We start from the raw sequence: 24,244 nt of genomic DNA, 5'->3' as shown, positions 1-24,244 counted from the left end.
ACAAGTTTCTAAATTAAAATAGAAGTAGCTTTGCTTCTGTCAGCGGCGTGTGTACGGACCAGTTTATCCCATTCCTAGAGACCAGAGTGTCAGCGACAAATCGCATTGCGTGAGCAAAGAGGCTGCTCAGCTGAAAGCTGAGGCAGATGGTGCACATGTTTCCCCTTTGCAAAAGAAAATGGTCTGACATGGGAAAAAGGAAGAGTGACTATTCCTAGGTAATCCGTGGCTAGAGTGGACACACTTTACTTTGAAGTCTGGGGGACACCAAGGTAATGAAACCTGGAGAGCGCACAATCTCACACGATCTGTGCCTAAGGGCTCAAGCAGGAGGAAGAAGGGCGCATGCGTCAGGCGCACGCCAGTGGCTCCCCCGCCCCTCCGGGAGCACTGTGCGCAGGCGCGGGAGCAGGTTACGGCGGCGCTTGGCCTCTGCTGATGCCGTCGTTGTTCTACCCCTCCCCCGTCCCAGCTCTGCGGCGGCCGCGCGCTCCAGGCCGGTCGCTCCACCCCCCGGCTCCCGGGACTGTGGACTCCGTGACCCTGTCCTCGGCCCTGTCAGCGCCGAAGCAGCCCGGGACTGCGCAGCGCCCCGCGTGCCGGTGAGCGACCCCGGACGTGCAGTCCCCAGGTCCCCTTCCGGAGCGGGGCTGAGCGGCTGTGCTGCGGCTTCAGCCGGGCCTGACGAGGAGGGGAGGCCGCCTGGGTGTTGGGCCTGCCGCAGGTACGGCGGCGCTCAGGGCTCGAGATCGAGGTGCTGTTTCGCCTCTTTTGAGGCCCAGCCAGGGAACCCGGGCTTCGGCCCAAGCCCGGCCTCTGGGTTGCCTCTAGGCCCTCACCCCTTGAGCGCCAGGTGGCTCTCTTGCTTTTGCTGTTGATGAATTTTCTTGCCGTGGTGCCGGGATGTTATTTTTCAGCTTTACAGAGTAGACTTTGTGCTAGGTATTGTTTATGGAGCTTTTTAAAGGCGCTGGTTTCCTTCGTTCTCAAGCCCTTTTAGAACTAAAACCAGTGTCTGCACAGACGATCAGGAGCCATTTAAATTGGAGTGCTGTGATATATTTTTTCTCTCCAAATTGAGTCTGATATCCATGTTGGCTTTCAGTAAAGGAAGGAACCGCTATAATAACATTGAGCACCGAGAGGTTGGAGAAGAGGGTCTAGCACCCCTTTTTTAAACCATTGAGTCTCCAAGAATAAAAGTGGTTAAACTTGTCAGTTCTCTAAGGAAAATCTAGTAGAGAAGGCAAGGGATTCCCAGATTTTGACAAAGTCTAGCACTTGTCCAAACACCTACCTAAAACAATCGATCACGGCAGCTGTTAGATTAGGACAGAAAACAGGCCCAAACGGAGAGCCACTTGAGTTTTCCCTTCTGTGTCTTTTCTCTCAACGCCCTCCAGTAAGATGCAGCTTACACCCTGGCTGTGTTGACTGAGATCCCAGAAAGGGTGCCTCTAAGGCTGAAAGGGTGCCCTTAAGACCTTGCTGGTAAGGCCCAGTGATCCCAGTTCATCTAGTGTTCCGCATAGACCCCAAGGTCACTGTGTGGGGACAGTGATGTTAAGTCTTCTCTAACCTACCTGTGGCTGGCAGGTGTTGATTTGACCGGGGTATTGTGTCATTGAGCCAAATTAAGACAATGATTTTTTAGAAGTCATAAATCATTTGTATTTTTAATGTGGGCAATTATTTTTATAAATACATAGTTGTTTTTTTTTTAAAGAGTGAAAATCGCATTTTACAGTTTCGTTTGCACACCATTTGTATATTTTTTTTATTCTGTTTGACAGCAACAAGTGGATGGCATGCGAGTTTTTTTTTTTATCTTTGTATTTATTTTGTATATATATTCATGGGCAATTTGCTACAAGTGCAATTTGCTACATTGATATACGACCTCCTAGTGAAGTCAGGGCCCTCAGTGCATCCAACACTGGAGCAACACACATTGTACCCACCAAGCAACCTCCCATCAGGCATGCCAATTCTAAAAAGTAAAAGTTTCTTCATACTCTAGGATGAATTGACTTATTTGGAGTATCTGTTTTGTTTAATCAAATAAGTGAGAATTTTTGAAAGAAATACTATCTGTCTTAATGTCTGTAATCTATTTTTAGGAACCGATAAAAGACATATCAAATTTAGAAGGAGTAGAATTATGTTACTTCTAAGTTTTACTTTTTCACTTTATTTTTTCTCAAGTTATAAGCAGGAAAATGCCAGCAGGGTGTATTGTATGACTATTAAGTTCTTTTCAGCTTTAAAAGGGTATGACCTTAAGTATAAAGTTACTTCATTATCTACTTGCAGAAGTTATTTTTGTGTAGGCACTAGTCCTAATTATTTCTACTTAGATTTTTACATGTGTATTTAATTTTCCCATGTTATTTGAATATTCTCATCCTAAAAGTTTGAAGTTAGTATTCTAAATTTTGCTGCTTTGTAAATTATATTTAATATTTTGGAACACTGGCTTCATAATTTTAACTCTGTCAACTGCTGAATGAAAAAAACTTGCATGATTTTGGAATTTCGGGGCTTTTTATTGTTGTTGCAAGTGTTTAAATGTTTAAAGCAAGAAATTTAAGGATGGAAGAGTGGTGATTGTATTTATCACAAAGGTGCATGAATTTTCAGAGGCTGAAACGTACTGTTTTGAAGTTACTTGGACATATACATCAAATACCTAGCTATCATCTACCCAAAGCAATTTTTGCCTTTAGTGCCAACTGGTTAAAAGGTAGAATGTATTTTTATTTTATTCTAAGGAAAATGAAACCTGCATGTTTCTTTTCAGAGAACCTGCAGATGTAGACTTTTGTCAAATGTTAATGTTTGAAAGCCCATTCTCATCATAAGCATGGTAGGATATCATTTCACATTATTTTCTTTAAAACACTTCTGGACTCTAGTAAATGACTCCTTTGTTTCAGACATTATTTTGATTGGATATTATCCTAATCCAAAAGGTAGTTTGAACATTCTCTTAAAGTTTGTTCTGTAAACCAAAAATAAAATTCTGAGCCCCCCAACTGACTGAGTGGACCCTGCTTCTCTGTTAAGGGCATTCCAAAGTAAACCTAATAATGTGGTTTTGGCCATGATGAAAAGGTGGGCGGAGGGGATTGAACATACCTTATTATACCTTCCTCTCTTTAGAATTCAGGCACAACTGACCAGCATTGATGAAAACAGAGATTTTAAAACTAACAAAAGAGTCTCTTTGTAGCAGTAAGATATCAAATCCCAACCTGACTCTAATATAGAATCACTTGACAGATAGCAGGCCCTGAAAGAAATCAAAATATCTTACCCCAAAATATATTTATTTGAAATGGCCTTGCAAAGCTGTCTCTTGTGGGGAAGATCCACATTCTGTACAGAATCCCCTTTCCTTTCCAGATCTTTTCCTTAATCCAGCAGAGATTTAACCAAGAGCCTGGAATATTTTAAGGTGTAATAAGAGACATTTACAAACTGTTCTCTCTCAAGCCTGCTACCTGGAGGCATCATCTACATAATAAGAACCTTGGCTTCCACAACCTCCTCCCTTGTCTTAACTATAAGCATTTCTTTCTGCTGACTTCAACTCCTCAGGTAGAGTTTAACCCCTTTCAACCAATTGCCATTAGAAAATCTTTAAATCCACCTTTGCACCTATGACCTGGATACCCCCCAACCTTCCACCCCTGCTTCAAACTGTCCTGCTTTTCTGGGCTGAATTAATGTATACCTTACATGTATTGATTTATGCCTCTGCCTGTAATTTCTGTCTCCAAAATGTATAAATCAAGCTGTAACCCAACTACCTTGAGGACATTTTCTCAGGACCTGTTGAGACTGTGCCTCAGGCCTTGGTCACTCATATTTGGCTCAGAATAAGTCCCTTCAGATATTTTACAGAGTTTAACTCTTCCTTTACTGTTCTAAATTAATTAGTGTAAATATCTCATAGAGTTCTTGAATGTACTTTTTTCCTTGAAGTTTACTGTAAGATTTTTATTTTTCTTTAGACATGGGAAAGTCTCTTTCTCATTTGCCTTTGCATTCAAGCAAAGAAGATGCTTATGATGGAGTCACATCTGAAAATATGAGAAATGGATTGGTTAATAGTGAAGTCCATAATGAAGATGGAAGAAATGGAGATGTCTCTCAGTTTCCATATGTGGAATTTACAGGAAGAGATAGTGTCACCTGCCCTACTTGTCAGGGAACAGGAAGAATTCCTAGGGGTATGTGTTATTGCATTGCTTTCCCTTTAAATAATGATTTCAGGAATTTGCTCAAATATTATAAAAACTATGGGTCTCAGGAACCACCTGTTTTAGAAGACTGTTAGAATTAAAGTTGAAACATCATATCAGTTATCTTCAGGCAAAAAGATGCAAAAGAAACAAATAAAAAAATATTAATTAAGGTTCCTAAAGCAGTGAAGAAAACCACCTCACTACCTCCAATATTTTTTCATTCCCTTCTACTATTATAACAGATATTCACTGTCTTGTGAACAAAAACTTTTAGTCCTATTTGGCATCTATAGAGATGACATCATAGTTATTTGCTACTTTGCTATATCTGATGTTAGAAGCAATTTAAGTAATTTGTTGACCTAATTTTTTTTTTTTTAAGAGATGAGATCTCGCAATTGTTGGCCAGGCTGGTCTTGAACTCCTGTCCTCAAGCAATCCTCCCATCTTGGCCTCCCAGAGTGCTAGGATTATAGCAGTTGAGCCCCATGCCCAGCCAGAATTAATGTGTAAGGAAGCTTATTCTTTCATGTTATTTTAAAAATTTTATTATTTTTAATAATAAGGATAGAATTTCCCCATGTTTCCCAGGATGATGATGAGTTCTTGGGCTCAAGCCATCATCCAGCCTTGGCCTCTCAAAGTGTTAGAATTACAGCTGTGAGCCACCACGCCTGGCCAACCTAATATTTTTAATTCATTATCTAAAGAAGAAGAATAAGCTGCCTGTGCTGTAATCAGTTATTTCTAAAAGAAACTCTATGAAGAGGGATGGTATGTGAAAACAAGCCAAATTGAAAAAAAAAAATTGTTTGTGATATATCACAGGGGACGTCAGAAGGAAATAATCCCCTATGTGCTGCTTATAAGTTACTTTAGGAACAGTGGCAATAAGTAGAAATAATAAAGATACTTTATGCTGTTCTCATTATCTTCTTGGTGAAAGTTGATATGTGACCCTGGAGACACCCAGAGGGAAAAAGGACAAAATGAAAGTATAAAGTATACCAGAGTCTTAAAAATGCTGTGGGTTGGAATTGAAGTTTACATTTGCATTGGCCTTTGAGTATGATGGTTTTATCTTCACAGGGATAATAGCTGTTTAAGAATAAAATAATTATTGTAGTTGAAGGGATTAATGCACCAGACTCAGGGGTTAGGGGAGTACTGTTTTACCAGTCTGGTTACATTTTTGAGGTGTGACTAGTAAACTTTTTTGGCCACCTGGATACAGATTATGGAAAGTAGGAAATCAAGGATGACTGCAGAGTTTTTTGTTTTTTTAGGTCGTTTGTTTGAGCAACTGAAAGAATGTAGTAACAATTTATTAAAATTGAAAAAAATATTATTTGAGTGTGTATGTCACAGGAGAGTTCAGGAGCTCAAGTTTATACATGTAAATTTGGAGATACCTATTTGACATGGAAATGGGTATGTTCATTAGGCAGTTAGTTATCATAAGGGTCAGGAATTAAATTGCAGGGCCCAGCCTCAAGTTATCAATGTATAGATGACACTTAAAGCTCAGCTGGATGACAGCACCAAGCTAATCAGTGCAGATAGCAAAATGAGACCCTAGCACTGAATCCTGAGACACTGTGGCATATCAAGGTCAGTGAAAGAATTAACAAAGGACCCTGAGAAAGAACAGCGAGAGAGGAGGAATCACTGTGTCTGGTATCATGGAAGATAAGTGAAGAAAGCGTACCAAGGAGAAAAGAGTTACCAAATGTTGGATGCTACTGATAGATTAGGTAGTGTGAAGACTGAGAACTGACCATTGGATTTGGTGACATGGAGGCCACAGGAGAGTTTAAAAGAGCAGTTTTGGTAAAGGCATGTGTAGCATGTATAGGGTGGGCTCAAGAGTGCATAGAAGATGTTACATAGAGAGAAAACAGATTTTCTGAGGAGTTTGGCTCCATAGCAGAGAGAAGAGAGGTGGTCCTTAGAAGGCGCTGTGAGGTCAGGAGAGGATTTTTTAAAATATATGTATATATATAAGATGGAGTGAATAATAGACACTTGTATGCTGATGAGAATTATCTGTAAACACTGGTAATTCAGGAGATAAGAGGAATTATTGGAGTAATGTTCTTGAACAGATGAAAGGGCAGATCTGCTGCACAGGAGCAAAGAGCTGCTCTTTTTTCTATAAAAGGTAAGTTGTAAACACGGGTAGTTTATTCTTGGTAATAAAAGAGAAGGTAAAGTATGGACACAGAAGCAGCTACGTGGATAGATCTGATAGTAAATCTTGTAGAAATTATCTTCTGTTTATCATATAATGAACTAAGAATGAGGATAGCGAAGAAGATATTAAAGATTTGAAGAGAGTTGAAGTTATAAAATTGTGGTCTTGGAGAGTCAGATTGAGAGTATGAACTTGGGAAATGTAGTATGATTGTTGACTTCATTGAGTGCTACTTGACATGAGTGATCAAAAATGAAACCAGTTGTGTATTTTTCTGTGTCCATGTTTAGCTGTGTTGATATACGCACAGGAGCCAGAGGGCTGGTTTTAGCCAGGGTTGTAGTTTTAGCCGAATGAATACCGCTAAACAAGGTGAGATATGTAAACACACAAAAATGCAGATATCCATATTGTATGTATTTGTATAATTTTGTATAATTATATATGGGTGTGATGGGGGAGCACAGACGAGAGGAAGAGTATAGAAGTGTTGGAGGGAAATAACAGAAGCATTTTAGAAAGCTTTTAAAGATAACTTGACTATCTGGTACCTTAATAGTTAATATAATAGGCCAACTTCTAATAAGCTTATAAAATTGGCATTTAAAGGTCCGTTTATCCTTTAAACTTATGGATTTAGCTCAACCCAAGAAAGAAATAATGGATTTTGAAGTGACTTTAATGTGAATTGGGGTGAGACCTGAAAGGGCCCTGGAAGACTCATTATGTAGGGGGCTCTTAAAGCTTGAGACTTCTACTTCAAAAGCCAGTTTTGGTTTTTGAGGGGGACAATGTCAGAAGCTCTGCAGTGATAGAGGTTTCAGGAAAGGGAGACAGCAATATGTTTCTTCTTTTATCATCCAGACAACCAAATCAGAGTCTTAATGGACAACAGTGAAGCAGAAGGAAGACCTGGTAAATTTAGCTCTTCTGAAAGCTGAGACTTTTTAAATTTTTTTTCAGGAGAGAAAAAGTAATGGAGCCCTCATTTGTTACAATTTTTTTTTTTAAGCTCGACATCTAGGTATGAAAAAACACACTGTCTTCTCTAGAACTTCTGCTGTGTACTTTCTGAAGACTTAGCAATTTACTAAAGGAAAGAGATGAGTGCCAGATGATATTCTGGTCTTTCCAAACCAGATTGTGATGGGGAGCCATTGTATTTTTAACTAATCATAGTAATTTCTAAACCTACTTCTTTCACGTTTAGGGCAAGAAAACCAACTGGTGGCATTGATTCCGTATAGTGATCAGAGATTAAGGCCAAGAAGAACGTAAGTGATTCTAAGAACATGGCAGTGTTTTATGTTTTATTTTTGTTTTTTGTATTTTTTCAAATTATGTATAAACAACTCTAGTTAAAACTATTAAAAGGAAAAATGCTGTCACGTTGTTAAATTATGTCATCATATGCTTTGTATCCTTAAACAGACAAATAAAAAAGGAATTTCTGTTTAGGGTAAGGTCTTGAAAGCAGTATGGTATCTTTATCTTCTCAAATCTATGGAAATAGATCTAGAATAGCAGTAGGAAACACATACACTCACATAAAATTTTCATTAAAAATTGGATAAGGTATGCTCCACAACCCCGGAATAAAAATTGGTATTTAAACATGATGACAACAGGGACCCCAGCTGGCTTAGCAGCTGTGTGGAGGTTGTGAAGGAAAGCAAAAAGAGAGTTACTGAGGATCCTATGAGCCCTGATACACAAAGCAAATACTTTGTCCCAAAAGAAGAGGCACCCAGCAAATATTTCCAAGAATAATCTGCAAAAATGACAAGATTTGCATGCTGTAGCTTGGAGAAAGTACAAAAATACCACAGAGATGTACTAAGCATCTTCAAGAAGATCAGAAGGAACTGGACCATCCTAAATCCTCAGCGACCTTAGGAAATGTCAAAACAAAAATTCTTGGAAAAGGATACAGATACATATCCTCAAGAAAAAAGTTGAGTAGAAAACAGTGTCTACAGGACAGGAGTTAGGAATGAAGGAGAGAACAGATTCAGATATTAGGGAGATCATCTCAAAACTGTGGAGATAAATACACATGGAGGCCATGTTTTCAAATACTTTGTATGTCAACAGAGGATGTATCCCTTGAACAGTGAAGCTAGCAAAGTGACGCTGGCATATTCCATCACCAAAAATGGAACCTTTTCTTAAAAGTACAAAAGCTCGGGCCGGGCGCGGTGGCTCAAGCCTGTAATCCCAGCACTTTGGGAGGCCGAGACGGGCGGATCACGAGGTCAGGAGATCGAGACCATCCTGGCTAACACGGTGAAACCCCGTCTCTACTAAAAAAATACAAAAAACTAGGCGGCCGAGGTGGCGGACGCCTGTAGTCCCAGCTACTCGGGAGGCGGAGGCAGGAGAATGGCGTGAACCCGGGAGGCGGAGCTTGCAGTGAGCTGAGATCTGGCCACTGCACTCCAGCCTGGGTGACAGCGCGAGACTCCGTCTCAAAAAAAAAAAAAAAAAAAAGTACAAAAGCTCTTTTCATTTAAACATGAGCAACTGGAAAGGATCGCAACAAAGCATTATACAAATATACTTTTTAAGAAATTGAAGAAAGTAAGCTGAGCAAAATACTGACACTTTAATAAAGGCATGTGAGAAGAGCAGATGAACACTTTAACTTAATACTATATATAGAAGCTACAACAGGACAGCATAAGGCAGAAATTGAGAAGCTCAGAAATGAGATAACTAAACAATCAGAGTATGTGAAAAGAGAATTTACAGACCTCTGGAAAGAATTAGAAGAAAAACACATCCACAAAACTGGAAGAACACAAGTACAAATACGTTGGAAGTACAGTCAGGGAAATAGAACATAAACAGGAGGAATGAAGACATACACAACAAATTAATGTAAACGATTTGAGAACAAATGTCTAAAAGTCAAATAAACTGAACATGTGTGTAATTGGAGCATCTGAAGAAGAAAACCAAAGTAATAGAACTGAACAAATGCAAAACATTAAATCAAGAACACAGAGACCTACATATTGAAAAGACATCACAATCCTGAAAAAAATCAACCCATGTTAGTGAAATTCTTGAACTTTAAGGTTAAGAAAACAACAGCAAAACTCCTAAATACCCAGGCAAAAGGATCAGTTAATTTATAAAGGTTAGAAAATCAGATTGACATGCTGCTGCTTGACTACAGTGCCTCAAACAGATAAGCAGTGGAGTGATGTATTTAATCAGGAAAATAAAACGAACCAAGGATTTTATAAGTAGTCTGACCTTTTATTACAAAACGTATAAACAGATATGAATATGAAGGAAATTAGGATGAATCCCTTCAAAACCTAAAAGTGGGAGAACTTTTTAAACTATGATTTTAAATGCAGAAAAGGTAAATTTGATAAGTAAACTTTTACAGAATGAAGACAAAACCTTAACTGAAGTCAAAATACAAATAGCAAACTGAGTAGTAATGTTTACAAATCATATCACAGCAGAGGGCCAATATCCTTACTCTAAAAAGAGCTTCAGAATTTGAGAAGAAAAAGGCCAACCTCCAAAGCAAAGTAGAAGCTATGAACAGCTAGTTCACAAAAAAGAAATGCAAATGACCTTTAAACATTTGAAAAGATGTCCAATCTTGCTCATAATAGAAATGCAAATTAAAACTACACTTAGATGCCATTTCTGTCACATTGGCAAAAATCCAAAATGTTGACAACATACTTTGTTGGCAGTAGTGACTGAAAACAAGTATATTCATTCCTTGCTAGTGAATGAAAATGTGGCGTTATTTGCCAAATTACATCTGCATTTACTTTTTGGCTCAGAAATCCTACTTTGAAAAATTTATTCTAAGGATAGTTGTCAAATATAGTAAATTGTATTTGCACAAATTATTCATTGTGCCAATGTTTGCAGAAGCAAACAACTGGAAACAATGTAAATACCCATAATAGAGGACTGATGGAATGAGATATTACATGTACACAATGATAAAATGGAAGAAGTATTTTACTACAGTGCGATATTGAGAATATGTTTTTCTTTGAAAACACCACACACTCACACCCACACACATATACACACAAACAGACTGACTTATAAGCCCTAAGGACTAAATAGATTATGATGGATTCACCCGCCCATAAGTAATTAAAAATAAAACACTAAAGTGTAGAAAATCGGATAAAACCAAATCAAATAAAACAATGGGATGATAAACCAAATCTAATAGAATTGGTTCCCCTCAGAGTTTGGGAAGGAATTTGAAAGAGGGAGTGGATAAGCAAGAGTGTGTGTGTGTGTGTGTCTGTGTACATATTTTTTTACATTAAAGATGAAATCAAAAGTGAAAGTAACTGCCAAATATTGAGATAAAAGGAAACATTATTCTAACTGTATATGAAATTGGTGACACTAACAAAACTGAAAGATTTTAAGTGACTTGAAAACATTGTGCTATGATTGTAGATGTTTAGTAAGTTGTGTTCCAAATGGCAAAGAAAATCACAATAAATTTTAAACTGTACTTAATAGTTGTATTATTAGGAGTACCTTTGGTGTAATTTGGAAATTTTATATGTAAATAAGTAATTATGTAAATCCCTTAGGAAGCAAGATTTTTAGCGTTAAGAGCAAAGAGATACAAAATCAAAGAAATTGAATTTTCCACTTTTGACCCAAATAGAATAATGCCTGAAATACTTCCACCTGAAATCGCTAAAAAAATGGACAAATATAGTAAACAATATTTTCCAACATTGGACATCAGCCAGCACAGGGCAGTGATTCCTGAGAAAGCAAAAACAAAGGAGATACGCCCTATAATTGCACCAGCAAGCCCTGTGATTGTACCAGCTTACTGTCTGAGGAAGGTTCCAAGCTGCAGCACAAGGAAGGAACCAACCCAGGCAGAGCTCAGAGGTCTTCTTCAATTGAGGAGGTGGATCTGAGTGTCCAGAAAACCAAGCTGACTAGAGTTTGCAGGGCTGAGTACCAGACGGTAGAGAGCTGCAGAGGGTGCTCTTAAGACTGCAGCTGTGTCCTGGTCAACATATATGTGTGGGGAACATACTTGAGGCTGAGGAAAGACTACCCAATAGGAGCAGAGGGAATAGTCCTCAGAGCTCACACAAGGCCAAGAACAGTTGTTTCTCAATTTGTAATAAAATTATAATATTTTAGGAACAACTCTGGGTCCTTATTCCTTTACAAATTAAGTGAGTTGTGGTGAGATTAGAAAATTATCAGTTGCTTTTGTCTGTATACTTTAGCTATGTCATTTAATCCTCAAACATGGATTTTAAAGTGGAAGAGAAGTAAACTGCGTTAAATACTGTGGGTAGGAAATGGCAAAAATGGAATTCTAACTTGATTGCACATATACCACACAACTTTCATAACTTTATCAGCACCTTATAACTCCCAGGATTTGGGTGCTATCGCTAGAGCCGTAAGAAAAATCATTGCTAATTAATTTTGTAATGGAGACATATATTTTGTCAGTAAACTAGCCAATTTTTCAATTTGGAATGAAATACTACATGAAATGTTGTTGTATTGTCCTACTCAGGTTCAATAATGTTTGTTATGGCTACAACCTTGATATACAGAGTAATTTAGAACATGATTCATTTATTCACAACTAGGACTGACTCATAAGCCCTAAGGACTAAATAGATTATGATGGATTCACCCACCTATAAGTAATTAAAAATAAAACCCTAACGTGTAGAAAATCCAACAAAGTTCAGATTTTATTATGATGTTAAATTCTTCTTATGCTTTTTTATGTATTTTGGTGTATTGTAGATACTATAAACGTGTTTAAATTTCCTATTAGGTAATTCAGTGGGGATCACTACCCTACTCAGGTTGAGAGAGTCCAGAATGAGTAAGTGGGAACTACTTTGTTTGCTCAAGACAACAGTATGGGCTTCATAGCAGTGATTTAGCAAATTTGTGTTTGCTTATATTATTTTGTTTTTTAATAAACCAGTTTGCTCTGTTCTTAACTTGGGCGGCTTAAAACACTAAGAAATATTTAAAAAATATCTGCAGGAGGCACTTTAATAGTTGTTGTAATACATACAAAGATTAAATCCATCAGAGCATTTAGAAAGGAATTGGTGGCGAAGAGAGAGTGGAAGAAACAATAAAATGGAAAATTTTTGTATAAGTAGAATGTAAGGAAAATAAGAAATAATTGTCATGCAAGACTCAAATAAAAAAGGATGTTGTAGGCATCCAGTAAAGGGCTTGTATATTAGAGAGGACAGGAAATAGTCCTTTGGAACTCTGGGTTTGAGGTTAACCTTGAAAAGAGGAAATTTTTACCTACACATATTGGAAAGAGCAAGAAAAGGAAGAAATACATTTCAGGAGAGTTAGAAGAATGTCAAAGGCATGTAAGGCTTAGTTTCTTCCTTGTCTTATACCTGTGTAATATATCTTTTGATTAAAAAAAGAAATGTAACAACACCTTCAAAGCAGAGTTGATCAATGTAAAAAATATTTTAAAAACTGAGTACATAAGTACTTTGAGATGAGAATACTCAAAAAAGAGACTATAGTAAGAATCATTTATTAGGCATGTGGTTATGTCATTTTTTTTTTTTTAATATGGAGGATGTGCAGGTTTGTTAGATAGGTAAATGTGTGCCATGGTGGTTTGTTGTACCTGTCAACCCATCCCCTAGGTTTTTAAGCCAGCATGATTAGCTATTTGTCCTCATGCTCTCCCTTCCCCATCATTATTTTTAAGATGGTTCTGATGAGCAGTCACTTTAGGGGATCATGCAATGGCAAAACTCATGTAAAAATTCCGCTTCAGTGAATTCAGAGGGAGTTTTGAAATGTGTATTTGTATGAAGCGCCTCAACTTGATTCTAATGTGAAAACTGCTCTGGCAGTCACTAAAGTAAATGTTCTATTGCTTTTAAGCGCAAAATTTCAGTGTTCAAAAATGTGATTCCATTTTTTTTTGAGAGGGAGTCTCGCTGTCTTGTCTAGGCAGGAGTGCGGTGGCACGATCTCGGCTCACTCCAACCTCTGGCTCCCGGGTTCAAGCTATTCTCCTGCCTCAGCCTCCTGAGTACCTGGGATATCAGGCACACATCACCACGCCTGGCTAATTTTTGTGTTTTTAGTAGAGACGGGGCTTCACTATGTTGGTCAGACTGGTCTCGAACTCCTGACCTCGTGATCCACCCACCTCAGCCTCTCAAAGTGCTGGGATTACAGGCATGAGCCACAGCCTGCCGCCGATTTCATCTTTTGAAGGGAACATCTTAACACTTAGTACTCAGACTCAACGATACCCAATACTTTCAAATGTGAAAATTTGGTAACATTTAATGTATGTTGCTGCTAATATACGGGGGAAATTGAACATATCCTCTCGAGTGTTACATTATATAATTCTTGATGCACATGTACTTAAATACCCTCTTTTCCTTTTCAGAAAGCTGTATGTGATGGCTTCTGTGTTTGTCTGTCTGCTCCTTTCCGGATTGGCTGTGTTTTTCCTTTTCCCTCGCTCTATCGACGTGAAATACATTGGTGTAAAATCAGCATATGTCAGTTATGATGTTCAGAAGCGTACAATTTATTTAAATATCACAGTGAGTATAAATTTATATTAAAAATGTTTAACTTCATTCTTTTATCCTATTAAGCAGCACCTTTGTCCCCATTGAGAAGAGGTGTTTGCTAAATGTGACACTGGTCAGTGTGCTTTCTGTATGCCTTTGCTGTATTGACCTTCAGTACCATTTCTGGTTCTGCTAAAAATAGCAATAATAAATACTGGCAATTCTGTATATGCAGAATCATTTAGCATTTGAAAATGTCTTTAGGAGGGTAAAATAAACTAAAAAGAGAAAAGGTATTACAATTTACTTTTCAACATTTGACTCTGAATAACTTCTAGCAAAGTGTTGACATAGTTGATTTCATAGATTTTATAAATGTAACATTTTCATTTCATTGTATTTGGGAAATGCAGTTTTTGCCACCTTTAACAGACCATTCCTTTATCAGCTTTAAAGATTACATACAAGTGACTGGTTTCTCTTTTGTAAATTAGCATATGTGAAAATGCCCTGTGGTTTTTTTTAATTATACTTTAAGTTCTAGGGTACATGTGCACAACGTGCAGGTTTGTTATATATGTATACAGGTGCCATGATGGTGTTCTGCACCCATTAACTTGTCATTTACATTAGATATTTCTCCTAATGCTATCCCCCTACCCCACCACAGACCCCGGTGTGTGATGTTCCCCACCCTGTGTCCAGATGTTCTCACTGTTCAGTTTGTTCAGAATGATGGTTTCCAACTTCATCCATGTCCCTGCAAAGGACATGAACTCATCCTTTTTTATGGCTGCATGGTATTCCATGGTATATGTGTGCCACATTTTCTTAATCCAGTCTATCATTGATGGACATTTCGGTTGGTTCCAAGTCTTTGCTATTGTGAATAGAGCCGCAATAAACATACATGTTCATGTGTCTTTATAGCAGCATGATTTATAATCCTTTGGGTATATACCCAGTAATGGGATGGCTGGATCAAATGATATTTCTAGTTCTAGATCCTTGAGGAATCGCCACACTGTCTTCCATAGTGGTTGAACTAGTTTACACTCCCACCAACAGTGTAGAAGTGTTCCTATTTCTCCACATCCTCTCCAGCATCTTTTGTTTCCCGAACTTTTTAATGACTGCCATTCTAACTGGTGTGAGATGATATCTCATTGTGGTTTTGATTTGAATTTCTCTGATGGCCAGTGATGATGAGCATTTTTTCATGTGTCTGTTGGCTGCATAAATGTCTTCTTTTGAGAAGTGTCTGTTCCTATCCTTTGCCCACTTTTTGATGGGGTTTTTTAATTTTTTTCTTGTAGATTTATTTAAGTTCTTTGTAGATTCTGGATATTAGCCGTTTGTCAGATACGTAGGTTACAAACATTTTCTCCCATTCTGTAGGTTGCCTGTTCACTCTGATGGTAGTTTATTTTGCTGTAGAGCAGCTCTTTAATTAGATCCCATTTTTCAATTTTGGCTTTTGTTGCCATTGCTTTCGGTGTTTTAGTCATGAAGACCTTGCCCATGCCTATGTCCTGAATGGTATTGTCTAGGTTTTCTTCTAGGATTTTTATGGTTTTAGGTCTAACAGTTAAGTCTTTAATCCATCTTGAATTAATTTTTGTATAAGGTATAAGGAAGGGATCCAGTTTCAGCTTTCTACATATGGCTAGCCAGTTTTCCCAGCACCATTTATTAAATAGGGAATCCTTTCCCCATTTATTGTTTTTGTCAGGTTTGTCAAAGATCAGATGGTTGTAGATGTGTGGTATTATTTCTGAGGGCTCTGTTCTGTTCCATTGGTGTATATCTCTGTTTTGATACCAGTACCATGCTGTTTTGATTACTGTAGCCTTGTAGTATAGTTTGAAGTGATGCCTCCAGCTTTGTTTTTTTTGCAAACAATGTGTGTTTCTTAGAACATTGTTTTTGGAAGGACTGTGTAGCCTTGCCACTCATGAAAATAAAACAAACAAAAAGCTCAGAGAGGTTTTCTACCTGTTTTACATGTTAACATTTGTTTGAAAAGAGCATGGTTTGCTAACTGTTGAATTAGGAAAAGGGATGATGTATATTGGCCAGCCGTGAAATATATCTGAGTGACAGTGATCTGCCAGGAAGAGTGATAGTTGTTTTTTCTTGCAGAGGTGAGTGGTATGATTAAGGTTGAGGTAGAGATGTCTGTAGTGGTGGTTGGAAAGAGGGAGGTTTGTTGGGACAGTGAGTGAGACGGAATGTTATGTTAAAGTGGAATCACTACTTAATTGCAGAGAAAAAGTAACTCCCGTGGATCCATTTATCCTTATTGCTTTCTGTCAAAAGTTGCCAGTTTAAGGGCTTTTTCTTTAAAAACAATATAGGAAAATATATATATATATATATGTGAATAAAACATTTATAACACAATGCTAATTGTAAATTGTTTTACACAACTGGGGAATTGTTGGGTATATTCTCAGCCCTTTGGAACAAGGAACATATTTTCTTTTTTGTACACTGTTTAAAACATTGACCAGACTTTTTTTGGCCTACCTCCAAAGCCTTTTTTAGTGTCAAAGAACATAAATATGTACTACTAATAAAAAGCCATGTGATGTTTTCTTTTAAGTACCAGAAAGTATATTTAAATGTGAATATCATACTCTGTTTTAATTATGCAGAAATTCTCACATTTTGGAATACTGCCACTTAAACTGAGACAGATTGAACATTAAATGAAAAATAAAATTATTATTTGGATGAACATTAAGTTTAACTAGACGACAATAAGATGCTGAATTTTCTGTACATTATCAGTATTTTGAAAATGGAACTGCTTTGCTTTCTTAAAATTAATACATATTAGTAGTACTACTCTTTAGTAACATTTGTCTTTCTACTTACAAAAATATTTGTCATTATAAGACATTTGAAAACTATAATGTATAAAGATTTTTACTTCTATCTAGGTCGAACTATTACCACATACATATATTTATGAGCAATGCATATACATTTACAAATGTAATCATTCTCATGTGTAAAGGATACACACACACTCATTCACATATATACAAATGCACATTTCAACTAGGTCACAGTACATTTTCCCGTGTCAAATGGTCTTGTGTAGTCGTTTCCGTGATCATATTGTAATTAATTCAACCATTTTCTTAATGGATGTTTAATTTTGCTATTACAAATATTCAGAAAACACCTATATGCTTAAACTTTGTTTCCATTTCAGGTTATTTCTTTAGGATAAATTCCTGAAAGTATATTTGCCAATTAAAGATGATAGGTAGTTTAGGGTCTTTGTTAATAATTACAGTGACCTCTTTTCATCTTTTAAGTTAAATGAATTCTCACTACTCTGAGCAACAAATGTCTAACCTTTATTACTAAATTTTTATTTATTGTCTTATTTTTTCTTTGTCTTAATTCTCATAAGCATTTGTATTCTCAACCTGTTTTATGTCATTGATCCTTTAAATATTCTAATGAAACTTATGGACAGTACAGAAAAAGACAGGTACCAGCATAATTTTGCATATACAAAGACTTCCAAGATTTTTCTAAATTTCAATCCTTGGTCTTATCAGGAGATCCATTGACCTCAAATTAACTATATCTTTCCTATCATGTCTAGAAATGAAATTGACATGAACATTAAGAACCAGCTAAAACGTTTATATATTTAGATAAAGGTTATTTTTACTATGTTTGAGAACTGTTTTGAAATTTCTTTACATTTGTGACTATACCAACGTAAATGACTCCATAAATGTAAGCATATAATTGCTGACTCTAGCATATTCGTTCATCCTTTTTTACTAAAACTATTTTCTCTCCTTCAACTCATCCCATATTGCATCTTTTCATATCTTTCTCCATATTCCTGTTAACATGTATATATATACTCACATATTCAGCTTTATAAAAATCAGTATTTTAAAAAAATATTATTAAGTACTTACTTATGTACATCTTGGTTTTCACATTTGTTAATACCTTGTAAAAATCTTTCCTGATTATCTGGCTTGGTTCTTTTTGATGGCTCCATAATTTTCCATATAAGGACTTAATATAATTTATTCATTGTTTTATGAATAGAATTCATTTTATTTTCAGGATTTTTTTTCCCATTTCAAATAACACTGTCATTAGCATCCTAATGTTTTTATTTCTGTGGAATAGTTGCTCAGAAGTAGGATTGCTAGATCAAAGTCTGTACATAGTTCTAATTTTAATGTATATGACTGAATTACTGATGAAATGGCTGTAATACTTCACATATTTGCTAGCAGTATACAAATATACCCTTTTCCCATATCTGCCAGGAATAGAATTTGTTGCTTTCTATAAATTATACTAGTTCAAGGAATTTAAAGCAATATTCCATTTTTACTTAAATTACCTTTTTCTTAACTGTAAATGAAGTTGAGCATTGTGAAATATTTTTGGCCATTTAGCTTTGTACCTTTTTGATTTGTTTATGTATATTCTTTGTTCTTTTTTCATTTTCTGTTACAGTTTTGTCTTTTCAATTTGTAAGGGCCCTTTCCATATTCTAGATTATAACTGATGCTTACAAATATTTCTTCTATTTATCATTTAGTGTCTACTGATTTTGTTTATGATACCTTTTGGTATGACTGTTTTAGATTTTTTATATATCTGTTATTTTTTATTTAACATTTTTAAATTTTTTAATGACTGTTTTCTACAGTAATTTAAGACGATAATTGTAAATTAGAAATGTCTAAGGTGATCCCAGCTATTAGTTCTTACTTAAGCATGTGAATGATGTAACCACATTTCTCCCCAACCAACCAGACTTGAATCTAGCCCATTTCTTCTTCATAATGAGCTGGTGTAAATCTCTACTAATGTATAAGTTGAAATAGCAGTTTCTTTTAAACAAAAAAGATGATTTTAGGTACTATTGAACATTTTAAATGACCATCTTTATATTTAATAGAATAGCAAACAGCTTACTAATAAAGTTTGTGGAGACATGTATATATATTGAGTTAGTAAAAATGTAGATTAAATCTTAAAATTATTTTTATTAAACATTTGCTAAGGCCACAAATAAATTTTCTGACATTAATTTGTCCATATTCTGAAACTATACATTTTCTGTTTTTTTAAATGTTGAATCATGTGTTTATTCTTGGCATATTACATACATAGTACTCATGCATAAAACCAAATAATTGGTTTAATTTTCTTTGACATTTTGGTATTACTTTCTTTTTCTTAATTAATGAAGCATAGCCACAGCTGAAGTTACTTTCTTTAATTTTAAATACATATTTGTATGTTTATTTTTAGCTAACTTGTACATTTTCTGTCTCCTTTTTTGTAGAACACACTAAATATAACGAACAATAACTATTATTCTGTCGAAGTTGAAAACATCACTGCCCAAGTTCAATTTGCGAAAACAGTTATTGGAAAGGCACGCTTAAACAACATAACCCATATTGGTCCACTTGATATGAAACAAGTAAGACTCAATCATGAAATACCTTGTAAGAGTGAAATGAATATCAACTTTGTATATCATATAACTTGAAGGAGGTGGGGGATTTCCTCAAAAACTTGATTTAAAAATGTGTCTCCGCTGGGTATAGTGGCTCATGCCTGTGATACTAGCACCCTTGGGAAGCTGAGCTTGGTGGACTGCTTGAGCCCAGGAATTCAAGACCAGCCTGGGCAACATGGTGAAACCTCATCTCTACAAAAAATACAAAAATGTGCTGAGTGTGGTGGTGTGCACCTCTCGTCCCACCTACTGGGGAGGCTGATGTGGGAGGATCACTTGAACCCAGTAGGTCGAGGCTTGCAAGCCGTGATTGCACTGCTGTACTCCAAACTGGGTGACACAGTGAGATCCTGTCTCAAAGAAAAAAAAAAGAAAAAGAAAAGTGTCTTGTAGACTTACAAGATGAAATCTTTGAGAATCAAGCTTGTAAAGGGAGAAAATTTTCTAATTCTTTGAAGTTATGAAGTATATCTGAAATATTTGATGTTTTGATCCTGTTCTCTATTGATTTTTTTCCCTTTTGCCTTACAGATTGATTACACAGTACCTACCGTTATAGCAGAGGAAATGAGTTATATGTAGTAAGTTCTGATTTATAACTTTTTATTATCAAGTAATGAAATGTATAAAATAAGGTATTAAGAATATACATATTTTTTAATTTCCATAATCAGTCAAAAAGAGTACATTATGCAGTATTCTGGTTTCTGGTCCTCTCTGTTCTTTTTCAACATATATAATATTCATGTATATGTACACATAAAATTTGTTTTTTTATTTTTCAGAATTAGGGTCATATATACCATGTCACTTTATTTTTAGTTACTATGTTAACTATGTTACTATGTTAAACTTAGTTACTATATTAAAATAATTATAAATTTTCACCATCTTTTGAAAGCTTAGATATAGAATTTTAGGGTAAATAACAACCCAGTTATCAAAATTTCAGAAGATGAGCAAAATATGTAAGTAATTTATAGCCTGCATTTAAACAACCCTGCAGCTGCAGTGGTGTGAATACATACATGTTTTTCTAGTAAGAAGGCATGAATATATCAGTCATTGTTTGAAGTATAGAAAATGCTCAACCAATAAATGCTTATTATATATTCTTAGGTAGCATCTGTTAGCTTTAATATAGGAAGGAGAATTTATAATTTATAATGTAATAACTTGTATTTGTTCACGTTTTAATTTCTTTTAACAGTGATTTCTGTACTCTGATATCCATCAAAGTGCATAACATAGTACTCATGATGCAGTAAGTACGAATCTTTTTTGAAAGAGATATTTCTTGTCAAAATTCTAGATTTATAACATTGGCTTATAATACACACAACATCTTTATAAATGCCACCTCAGTTGGGTTTTAAGCCTTACAAGAGTGCTGTGAGGTTGAGTAAATATCACCCACTTTAAAAATCAGGAAATGGTTGGTCACAGAAGTAGTGAAATACTACATGACTGCTAAATAGTGAATCTGGATGTCACAAGAGTTCAGGAAAATGGAAAGGATACGGTGAACTGAGCCCCACATCCAATTCCTTACTCCCTTGATAAATAGTCATTAACAGTAATAAGAAGTAGTAATATTATTGGTTTGTAAATTGGGTGTTATCTAAGCCAATAAAACATTGTTGGTTACAGGTTTGGTGTTTTGACCATTAGCTGACATTTGATTAACCTTTTTTTCTATGATAAGAGAACCATGGTCACTTTTAAGCATATAATGAACTTTTATATTTTTAACAAGATAATTGTCTTAAAATATTACATTTATTATGTGTAATTATATCAACAGGGTTCACTCAGCTATCCATTTTTGTTGTCTGTTGGGGAAATGTTCCTTAAGAGGACTGTGTGCACAATATTAAGTTATCATTAATCAAATATTCTCTTCTAGGAGATAATTTTTATATGTAAAAGTAGTCTCATTATGGAAAAACTTCTAATATAACTATTAAATGTCTCTCCCCACTAACATTATTTTTAGAGTTACTGTGACAACAACATACTTTGGCCACTCTGAACAGATATCCCAGGAGAGATATCAGTATGTCGACTGTGGAAGAAACACAACTTATCAGTTAGGGCAGTCTGAATATTTAAATGTACTTCAGCCACAACAGTAAAAACTGGAAGAGATGGATTTAAAGAAGAAATATCTATTGATATTTCCTACACTCTCAGTGAAGAGGTATTTCCTAATAGGAGATCTTAAATTGAACCAACCTAAAGTTTACACTTCTATTTTAAGAGTACAGTTAAAAGTATGTGGACCTGCAGTTCTTGTAACTCTCCACTCTGTGTTAATGATGTATTTGTACTAGGATCTTTTACTTGAATCTAAATTTACTGTTTGACTTCCTTCTCCAACCTATCCCCTACAGGGAAAAGCTGATACTTCCCCTATAGTACAATAAATAATTATTTAAAAGTCATCGCTCCAGTCACTACTGAAAACATAATTTTGGTGATAAACATAATTTGAGAAACTTAGTTTCTGAATGTTTTTATAGAAAATTACTGAAAGTCTATTATTCATGGAAGACTTTTAAATAACCTTTTTTCCTGTTTTATAAATTCCCGTTGTTATATGGTAGTATTTCAGCTACACAATATTTTAGCTTTCAGCTAAACATTTATAGCTTTTCATTTGTTGACGCTGTAATCATCTGCATGTTTTTGTTACTTGCTTCAAGTTAGTGATTGCCTAACACTTGTAAGCCAAAATAATCTTTGCAAAATTCCATACCTAAAATTTTGAAAGCTCCTGATGTTTTCACATGTCTTTCTGTATTATAGTTTTGTGAAATCTTTGTGTGATCTTCAAACATTATCATTTAATGTACAATACTGTAAATAAACTGTGCATGGCTTTTGTACAGCTTTAGTAAATGTCAAATAAAGTGGTACAGATTCATTACAACAAGTTTCTCGTAAAAATACAATAAATAGGAAAACGAAATTCAGAAACCCATAGATTGGGAATAGGTTCCAATTACATGTTGGATCTGGCATAAAATAAATTTGAACTATTTTGATGCTCCATTTTTTTTATGTTGCTTTTCATGCTAGAGAATGGTGTATACATATTTTCCAACTGTTAGGTACCCAGTTATCAATTTTATCAATGTTTTACAGAAGGAAACTTTTTTTTGATAGATATTGTTCAAGAAATCCTGTCATTAAATGATGGTGGCTATATCAAAATAAAACCTATTTAGAAATTTAATCACTTTGCACATCACTTGGAATATGATGCCTCTAGTACTTACTTTTTTATAGTTTTCTACTTTTAGTTTTAATTTTATTTAAAATTGTATTCAAATATAGATTATTGACTTACTTTGCTGTTTTATATTTTCAATATCATTTTTCATTTAATTTTTTTTTTTCACTTGCCAAGTTCTAGGGACATTTAAAATATGTATCACTAAGTGTAGGAGTGATGATACCAAAAAATGTAGGTGGGTTAAGATTAATTTCATTCTGTTTTCTCGTGACAGAAATCAGGTTTCCCTTTCCCCATCCCCTAAGTGCCTAACTTAGGTCTGAAACAGCCTGTTTGTTTATTAGTCTGACTCTCTCAAGCATAAAACGTAAGCTTTATTTGTTTAATTCTGCCTTTAAACACACTCAGGTTTCCCCTTAATTTTCATATTATTTTCTCCAAGTTTTCCTGAGTGAATATCTTAAATTCGTTGAATGTGCTTTTTCTTTCTTTTTACACTAGTCTTCCCTTAATTCATTGCTAACTCAGGCCATCCTTACTATTAAACCCAAATCAGTCCTTTAAGTTCATTATGGCCTTTCCTAGTATAAATAAATAAATAAATAAATACAAAAAAAACCTTCATTTTCATTTTTCTTCTGCTATATTTTCTGACTACTACTGCATACTTCTTTAATACATTGATTCTGTTTGTATTTTTTTTTTTTTTTTTTTTTTTTTTTTTTTTTTTTTTTTTTTTTTTTTTTGAGAAGGAGTCTGGCTCTGTCACCCGTGCTGGAGTACAGTGGCTGGATCTCAGCTCACTGCAAGCTCCACCTCCCGGGTTCACGCCATTCTCCTGGCTCAGCCTCCTGAGTAGCTGGGACTACAGGTGCCCGCCACCTCGCCCAGCTAGTTTTTTGTATTTTTTTTTTAGTAGAGACGAGGTTTCACTTTGTTAGCCAGGATGGTCTCGATCTCCTGACCTCGTGATCCGCCCGTCTCGGCCTCCCAAAGTGCTGGGATTACAGGCTTGAGCCATCGCGCCCGGCCTCTGTTTGTATTTTTTATATCATTCTCATTTTCTCATTTGACATGATCTATGTCTATATATGATATAGGTCCCCTTTTGTCTCAACATTTTTAATTATGTGACTTCAAAAATCACCTGTATCTCTAGTAGGGCTTCCAAATCTGCTTCTCCATATGTGACCAGTCACCTGTCTGCTTTCACATTTAGCTAGTGAGCTACACATTTACTAAAATGTGTAAATTTTACACATTTAGTGACTGTATAAAATCAAAAAAATGTTAAAGACATTTTATCATATCCTTTCTATTATGTTCCCACCCTGTCCTCATGTCCCGTTTACTTCATTATCACCATTCATTTAAAATTATCTTTTAGATATGCTCATACAAAAATCAATCCTTGTTTTCTTGCTTGTGTCTTTTAACCTTAGAAAATTTCTTGCTTAT

The 24,244-nt window shown here is 35.6% G+C and overlaps 1 protein-coding gene across 3 annotated transcripts; it reads left to right on the top strand.

Moving 5' to 3' along the window:
- The first annotated feature begins 379 nt into the window (after positions 1 to 379).
- On the top strand, positions 380 to 22,786 carry TMEM106B (transmembrane protein 106B). 3 transcript variants are annotated; one of them, XM_002803370.4, is made up of 9 exons: positions 471 to 602; positions 2,801 to 2,866; positions 4,017 to 4,235; positions 7,655 to 7,718; positions 13,892 to 14,051; positions 19,369 to 19,509; positions 20,080 to 20,129; positions 20,759 to 20,812; positions 21,545 to 22,786. In XM_002803370.4, the coding sequence occupies exons 3-9, from the start codon at positions 4,019 to 4,021 to the stop codon at positions 21,681 to 21,683; spliced, it is 825 nt and encodes a 274-aa protein (XP_002803416.1). In that variant the 5' UTR covers positions 471 to 602; positions 2,801 to 2,866; positions 4,017 to 4,018; the 3' UTR covers positions 21,684 to 22,786.
- The last annotated feature ends 1,458 nt before the right edge of the window (positions 22,787 to 24,244 follow it).

This window comes from Macaca mulatta, chromosome 3, assembly GCF_049350105.2.
Source record: "Macaca mulatta isolate MMU2019108-1 chromosome 3, T2T-MMU8v2.0, whole genome shotgun sequence".
NCBI lineage: Eukaryota > Metazoa > Chordata > Mammalia > Primates > Cercopithecidae > Macaca > Macaca mulatta.
This window is presented reverse-complemented; position numbering and strand designations above follow the sequence as displayed.